This window comes from Prionailurus viverrinus, chromosome A2 (assembly GCF_022837055.1).
Source record: "Prionailurus viverrinus isolate Anna chromosome A2, UM_Priviv_1.0, whole genome shotgun sequence".
Classification (NCBI taxonomy): Eukaryota; Metazoa; Chordata; class Mammalia; order Carnivora; family Felidae; genus Prionailurus; species Prionailurus viverrinus.
This window is the reverse complement of record NC_062562.1, coordinates 132281663-132289965: the sequence shown is the minus strand read 5'-3', so window position 1 is coordinate 132289965 and position 8303 is coordinate 132281663. Positions and strand designations below refer to the sequence as shown.

The window sequence follows — 8303 nt, the reverse complement described above, 5'->3', positions numbered from 1 at the left end:
TATATATATATATATATATATGGCTTCTACTTCCTCTTAACAATCAGATCCACCCCTTTGTTTCTGTTCATCCCACACCCTCCGCTTGTACCATCAGGCTTTCCCTACATTGATGCAACTACCTGCACACAGGTCCTATCTTTTGATTTTTCATTTCTTGCAAGATCTAGCACTATGAGTCCTACAGAGTAGAACCTCAACAAATATTTGTTAAAAGAATTCAATAAAGGAATACATTTTCAGAAAGAAGGGAATGGTCAGCATAAAGGTCAGAGAAGGTAAATCACTAGATTTTTAAAAGCCTGGATCTTAAATTAAAGAGAAGGTCTTAGAGATGCTAGCCTTAGAATTAAAAATGAATTATATTAACACTTTGAAACCTGTTTTGTGACAGAGTAGAGAGAAAAATCTAACAAATGAACTTTTTAGCATTTTGGAAAGGAACATGCCAGATTCTTAATCTTTATAAAACTCATTAAAATTCTGAAGAAATCTCACTGTTTGAGGTGTTCACCATTACAGTGATTCCTAACTCCCGAGGCACGATTTTTAAAATCTGGTGGCAGTTTTGGGGTCTAGAGTATTCTTTCACGAAGTTGTTCCCCAAGTAGGTGGAGTACAGAGCCCTTGAAACTCTGTTACTTAGATGTCTCTATGAAAAAGGTCAATTTTTGCCAAAGACTAGGAGGTGATACCCATTATCAAAAGTTAATACATAATCTCCCTTTCTGTTGGTCACTTTTTCCAGGTTAGTGAATTTTTTAAATAAGTTCTTAGAAAATGTTTTTATGTAAGTCCCTAATGGGATCCTTTCTTATCAAAATAACTTCCAGAACATTTATAAAAAGTCTCTTTTTCATGCATAGTGTTAGATTTTTGTATGAATTGAGAGTACCAGAGATACATGTTTTTGAAGTTTTAAAGAAAAGCTTTCAGTGGGAAGGGCAGCACTTTAAATGAATGATTAAAAAATCTTTTCTTAGAACATTTTATCCTAGCCTAACTTCTCTGCATTTGCCAAGGATTGGTTACTCCCTGACACACTTTTTTACATAAACAATGCGTGGAACAAAAATACCATATTTGCCCATCATGAGATGTGCATCACTTGGAAAGATCTGATGTGTCTGTCTAATTTTGAGAAGATAATCGGTGCTTTAAATAAAATTGGGTGTATTTATTATAAGAACCAAATTAAGCAAATTACATTGGTCTTCCTAATGCACTGATCAGTTAGAGTTAATGTAATATGCCAAGAACTTGAAAACCTTTAGACTCCTTCAAGCCCGGGTGTATAATATTTCGCTGTGGTTTGTTCTGTCCCTTTACTCCTAATGTTACAATTTTTCTAGGTTTGGTGATGTAAGAAAAGAAAACAAAATTAGCTAAGAACAAGTAAGATTATAATCTGACGCATTTGAAGCAACAGCTTTACATTTAAGAATTTATAGATGATATGAAATTTTGTCAGCTGTTAAATACATTTTTAAAAATTCCTATTGATTGAAGATGCACACTTCCATGTTTTCTCCAGTGGAGTTAATGAACTGAATGAAAAATATCTCATTAATATCTTGAGCCCCCTTGTGAGGCAAGAAAATGACACTCTCATCTAACAGCTGGAAAAGCTGAAGAATTAGTGGATGAAACTGCTCTCAATTGCAAAGGAAAATAATAGTTCTAATACCATACCCTGAGATGTAGATATGAAAGAATATTGCATACATACATACTCCCTCTCTTATTTTTAAGGAATCAATACCTGCATCTTAAAGTCTGAAGATAGTTAAACTCTTGGATCTTGGCCCTATACCTTTTGGCAGAGTAAATTATTGCCTCATGGCCTGGCAGTGCAGTTGCCCTTTTAATTTACTTTTAAATAGCTTTTCCCTAATCCATAACTAAGATCTGGCCAATCATGAATCTTCAGTAAACTTTTTTAAAATATCTTATTCTAAAGATATTTTAACTGTAAAATTTCAGGAAATAATAACTCTTTGCAAGGTACATTGAGACACTAATCGGGAAGTAAAACAGAACAAATTTGCTTTGATTTGTAGTTTCACAAAAATGAATTTGACATTTCACTTAAAATTTGCAAACCATCGTATAGTTTTGCACTCTTCTGAATTTATTTGTTTTGCAAAAAAGTGGAATGTTTCACTTGAATGGAAATGCCCTTAAGTTACTTCCAGTATTGCTGTAGGATTGATTTTTCTAGGTTAAGGGAATGCAAAAGTTAGGTGTTTTATATTCCCTCTTTTTTTTATCTTTTTAAACAAATCATTATCTTTTTTTCTTAAATGGGTTTAGGACATCCCCAAACAAATCAGGAAAATGTAACATCATTTCACTATTACCAACATAGGGCTTTGTGTAATGACTGTGACACCATGACAGTGAAGTATTCATTTTTAAGCTTTAAACGGAGAAGGCTTTACCTCAGTGTGTCCAATAGAAATACAATATGTAAATTAACCCATATTATCTGTATGCTGATTGGCTTGAGTTCCCCCGAATGTCACAATCTCACCACCCAGCAATGAGGTATTTTACTGCTGTCTGGAGATCAAATTATTACTGTAGAGAAGGTCTTTATTTTTCTGTTTCATTAACAGATTATTATAAAGCAATAAGCAAGCGGGAGGAGAAGCAGACGTTTCACACTAGGAATTGATGAAAGCATATCTGTTCGTTTTTTGGAGGTGGGGAGTTGTTTAAAATCTTATAACACCCCCACAAACAAAACTCTTCGGAAATGGTAAAATAAGGAAATGCATGATTCCAGAGACATCCCTAAGCACTCAGTTGTCAGGCTATGTGGTGCCTTGTGATATCATCGGACCTTTTGGATGGGTGTAAGTTTTATGAATTCGTTATATTCCTAGTATTTTTCTTCTGTAAAAACAAAGGGGGAGGGAAAGGAAACTCACACACACAACTGCTTTGACATTACCAATGTATTGGTCAGCAGTACTTGCAAGAAAGAAAAAGAAAGGCTGTTGCTTGGTGGGGTGGAATGCAAGGAATAGTCACTTAAAATTTTTGTAAACCTGATTCTATCATCATATTCGTTATGGTAAAATGCATGTAAATCATTTTGCAGTTGTCCTCTGAACTTAGCTTCTCCCTACTTAACACATATTTGCGTGCATTTGAGAATAGAGGATGACTAACAAAGACAGGGCTGCCCCTAACCTGCTTTCTTCCCTCCTTCCCCATTGACAAGATTTTTCTTGACTGCGCTTTTAAAAATATATATATTTAATTTCTATTTTTTCTTTCTTTCTTTCTTTTTTTCTCCCAGCTAACCTGCAAATGCAAAGGTCAGCTGAGGAAATCATTAAAGAGGAATTCTAAAAGAAGCTTCCAAAGCGTTGGACCACCCTAAAAGAGAAAGGAAGGAAATGTTCGGGGAAGGCTAGGGTTCTGGGTAGCTGAAGAAGGGGGCGAGCGCCCCCGACACCGTGGCTTCTCCCGTAGCTGCCCTAAGGGAACAGGGTGGGCCTGAGGTCCTGAACAAGCCTTTCCAAGCCCCCACTTCAAATGTGGGGAGGGAAAAGTTCAGAAGCAGCCACAAGGGGACAAAAGCCTCATTTTGCCAGTTCAACAGGACAGGACATCCAATAAACAGGGCCAGCTCTGGAAACGGGTCGAGGCTCCCGTTAGCTCCACAGAGCCCGAAGCAGCCCCTGCCGCCGCCCTCGCCGCCCTCGCCGCCCTCACCGCCCTCGCCGCCGCCGCCGCCGCCGCCGCCGCCGCGGCCCCTGCGTTACTGGGGGAGACGGTGCCGCTGCGACAGGGGAGGACGCGGCTGGAGCTCAAGGAGGCTCCAGCGCGCAGGCGCCGCCGAGCCCTGCCTGGATGCTCAGTCAAGGCACTAAGGCAAAAAAAAAAATCAGCAATTTATAGAAAGAAGAAGCTATAGTCTGTCGGGATATCCAACACCAACAGGTAGGAGGATATACTCTCGGTTAAGTTTGGGGGGAGGGGGGCGCACAGTGTTGATGAAACTGCAGGTTCACCGGCACCGAGCCCTCCCTGAGGTTTTTTGTTTTTTGTTTTTTTGACAATAAACTGCATAATGGAAGTACATTCAGACAATGCATCTTCAGTAGGGCTTATTGAGAGCTCCATTTCTGGAAAGCGTTGCAAGACTGAGGAATATCAGACTGCGAATCACCGGGAACAGTTCCCTTGCAGCACAGAAGCAATCTCTCTCCCCATCTTCGCGTATGTAATGCATGTCTCTCTCCCCCTCCCCCTCCTCCACCCCACATTATAAATCCAGGGGTGGCGGATTTCAGGTTTCGTAATGTTGCATGATGTGATCGGTATTTACCCGGGGATGTACCGGTGGGGAAATTAAAATCATCGAACGCAGTTTTGCCTGGGCTTCCATCAGCATATTCCGGGCTAGTGAGAAGTGGCAAAGGGAACATGCTTCTTGGGAATAACAGAGGAAGCCGATTTTCCTGGTGTGGCTCTCAGGCACCTAGGAGACAATGTGCATTTTGTTTGAAAATGAAGCCACTTGCGATTTGCCACAAAGATTATCAGTGTAAATAGGAAAGGCTTAATTGCCCAAGAAATACAGGTTCATGTTAAATTCATTTGAATCCAGGCAGCCAAGGTTTACAAATGGAAGTGCATTATTCCTCTGGGTGTGTTTCCCTGGCCAATATTTACATTAACCATTTTTAATAATCATGTGGGTTTAAAAGAGAAAAGATTTACCAAAAATGGGGGGTAGGGTGTGGAGGAAAAGACAAAAGATTAAATCACATCAAATCCTGGATAAGTTCCTGTTAATTTCGAAATCTAGTGTTGAAATTATGCTTTAAGATGAATCAACAAATACTCTTACAATGTGCAGCATGAATAGTGGCACTTGAGTTAAAAGACATATTTTGCAAGGGCTCTTTGGATCCATATCAGCAGAAAAGCTGCCTGTAAAACACTGACAGATACTAACAGAACTCAAATAAATGTAGGTATTCTCATCTCTGTCTCCTATTCGCAATCTTGTAGATTCCATTGCAACATTAGTGATTAATTCCTGGACTGGCATATTTTATGATTGTGGAACATTTTATTCCTTCTGTCTTAAAGGTACCCAATCAAATTTATGTTCTCCAAAATGGGGACATTTTTAAATTCATCTAGTTCAGAAAACTAAACCAGCCAATTCTCTGAAATCTCAAGCAAAAATAGTTACTAAAGCAAATAATATTATTCAAAATTAAAACTTTATTTGCTTCCCCATAAATGAACAGCTTTGTGTTAGCACTGCCTGACATCATTACTTGTTAACTTAAGAACTGATAGCTCATTTTTTTTCCAGATATTCTGATGGCAAATCAAATGGAAGAAAAGAGGAAGCATGACTGCAGATCGCATCAATTCTCTTTGTGGATTACATTTTCAGTAAAATGTATGGATCTATCTTTTCCTTGTTCTTATATCTAGATCATGAGACTTGACTGAGGCTGTATCTTTATCCTCCATCCATCTATGGCGAACTATAGCCATGCAGCTGACAACATTTTGCAAAATCTCTCTCCTCTAACAGCCTTTCTGAAACTGACTTCCTTGGGTTTCATAATAGGAGTCAGCGTGGTGGGCAACCTTCTGATCTCCATTTTGCTAGTGAAAGATAAGACCTTGCATAGAGCACCTTACTACTTCCTGTTGGATCTTTGCTGTTCAGATATCCTCAGATCTGCAATTTGTTTCCCATTTGTATTCAACTCGGTCAAAAATGGCTCTACCTGGACTTATGGGACTCTGACTTGCAAAGTGATTGCCTTTCTGGGGGTTTTGTCCTGTTTCCACACTGCTTTCATGCTCTTCTGCATCAGCGTCACCAGATACTTAGCTATCGCCCATCACCGCTTCTATACAAAGAGGCTGACCTTTTGGACGTGTCTGGCTGTGATCTGCATGGTGTGGACTCTGTCTGTGGCCATGGCATTCCCCCCAGTTTTAGATGTGGGCACTTACTCATTCATTAGGGAGGAAGATCAATGTACCTTCCAACACCGCTCCTTCAGGGCTAATGATTCCTTAGGATTTATGCTGCTCCTTGCTCTCATCCTCCTAGCCACACAGCTTGTCTACCTCAAGCTGATATTTTTTGTCCACGACAGAAGGAAAATGAAGCCAGTCCAGTTTGTAGCAGCAGTCAGCCAGAACTGGACTTTTCATGGCCCTGGAGCCAGTGGCCAGGCAGCTGCCAATTGGCTAGCAGGATTTGGAAGGGGTCCCACACCACCCACCTTGCTGGGCATCAGGCAAAATGCAAACACCACGGGCAGAAGAAGGCTCTTGGTCTTAGATGAGTTCAAAATGGAGAAAAGAATCAGCAGAATGTTCTATATAATGACTTTTCTCTTCCTAACCTTGTGGGGCCCATACCTGGTGGCCTGTTATTGGAGAGTTTTTGCAAGAGGGCCTGTAGTACCAGGGGGATTTCTAACAGCCGCTGTCTGGATGAGTTTTGCCCAAGCAGGAATCAATCCTTTTGTCTGCATTTTCTCCAACAGGGAGCTGAGGCGCTGTTTCAGCACAACCCTTCTTTACTGCAGAAAATCCAGGTTACCAAGGGAACCTTACTGTGTTATATGAAGGAGCATCTGGAAATCTTTAGCCTTGTGAAACACTAACCTTCTCTGCTAAGCAATTGTGGCCTGTAGCCATATCTTGAGAAGAAAATCAAGAAGGGGATCAGCAATTATAAGGATTTGGGCAACATTCTGCAGTCTTTGCAATAGTTCACCTATAATCCTATTTTAAATCTCAGAGTGATCCTGCTGACTGCCGGCGAAGGTTTGTAATTAAGAAAGGACTGAACCACTGCCCTAAGTTTCTTTACGTGGTTGAAAACTAGATAATGAAAGTAGCAGGTGCTAAGTATCAGTGCTAAATGCTGTGTATATCACTACTTCTGAAAAAAAAAACATCAAAAAAAAAAAACCAATTAGCATTGGACATCTTAATAAATTAAGTTGACATGAGGTAAATGTGTTGATAAAAACTAATTTTAGAAGTTTGAAGACTTTAAAACATTTCATACTATTATTGTTTTGCAAAGACTAAAATATTTGGGGACTTAAAGTACTGTAATCCACTAAAGACGTGCCATGAATTATTGGATTATCACACTTTTAAAAATTCGCCTTGTAAGTTTTGGGGAGCATTCCAAAGCAGTATATTGGTTCCAATTAGAGTTTACTCCTTTTTTTTTTTTTTGTATTAATACATTACTATTTCTAAATGCCACTTTCCTTACCTACTAGTGAAATTGCTAGCATTGAACTGTACTATGTGGTTTTGGTTGATTTGGTATAAAGTTTTTCCAATTCATTTATATTTTACAAATGCTAGATATTGGTCTGGGAGGCAACATTAATGGTACCAACTGGTCACAACTGAACAGTTTTAATAATGCAGAATAAACACATGTTGCCTTAAAGGGTTATCTAGTATCTTTCATCTTATTTAGCATTGGAGCAAATAGTCAAGGGAAATCGAATTAGTAACTGGTCATGGTCATGCAACTGGAAGTGCATGGACGATCATTTAATACTCTTTTTTCCTTTTTCCTCACATGGTTTGAAAATTAAGGTGCACATCACTGGGATAATGAGATTTTCTTCCGAGGTGTGCTACCCATTCTAGTGTGTTCTAAGAAGCGGGCAGTTGATGTATGTTTATATTTTGAGTCAGCTGTCAAGGGGAGACCACAGCCTTAGTATGACATCCTGCACAATTTGTGAAGCGTTTATTCTACTGAAGGCACAGTCTTGTTTCTACTTTCTGCACATTCAGTGTATTGGTCGTTTAAATTATTTCAGTTTTAACTTGTGAAAGCTTATAATATGATTTCTGGTATTTTAGAAATACATTAGAGTCTGTGAGTCTCATTCTTTAAGATACAGATGTGTGAATTTCAATATAAAGTTGCATTTGCCAAAATTTACCCGTGTAGCCTGTTACTTTCCTTGGGATAAATTTTACATTTTTGGCAATTAACAATTTCTTTTGACCTGGGAGGCAAGCACAAACTAGGAAGGCTAGCTTTAGTATGGTTTTGCTTTTTGATTTTTGTAGCTATTATATTTTTGAACTGGAAATGCATGAGTAATAGGGAGCATAAAGCTGACAAACTGACAAATAGTATTATCTACAAAAGCATTATTTGATAGTTTATTGTGATTACCCTCTATTTATCCTTATAAGACAGTAATATTTAGAAATATATACCTGCTTAGTTGATTGGTTCATAATTTGAATATAAAAAT

The 8303-nt window shown here is 38.8% G+C and overlaps 1 protein-coding gene across 1 annotated transcript; it reads left to right on the top strand.

Moving 5' to 3' along the window:
• Nucleotides 1–5514: 5514 nt before the first annotated feature.
• Nucleotides 5515–6646, top strand: GPR85 (G protein-coupled receptor 85). Its single transcript, XM_047850315.1, has one exon. It carries the CDS (start codon nucleotides 5515–5517, stop codon nucleotides 6625–6627), a length of 1113 nt encoding a protein of 370 aa, XP_047706271.1. The 3' UTR covers nucleotides 6628–6646.
• The last annotated feature ends 1657 nt before the right edge of the window (nucleotides 6647–8303 follow it).

Coding starts and splice junctions, on each gene's coding strand:
- GPR85 (XM_047850315.1), top strand. CDS start 5,515: ATGGCGAACTATAGCCATGCAGCTGACAACATTTTGCAAAATCTCTCT.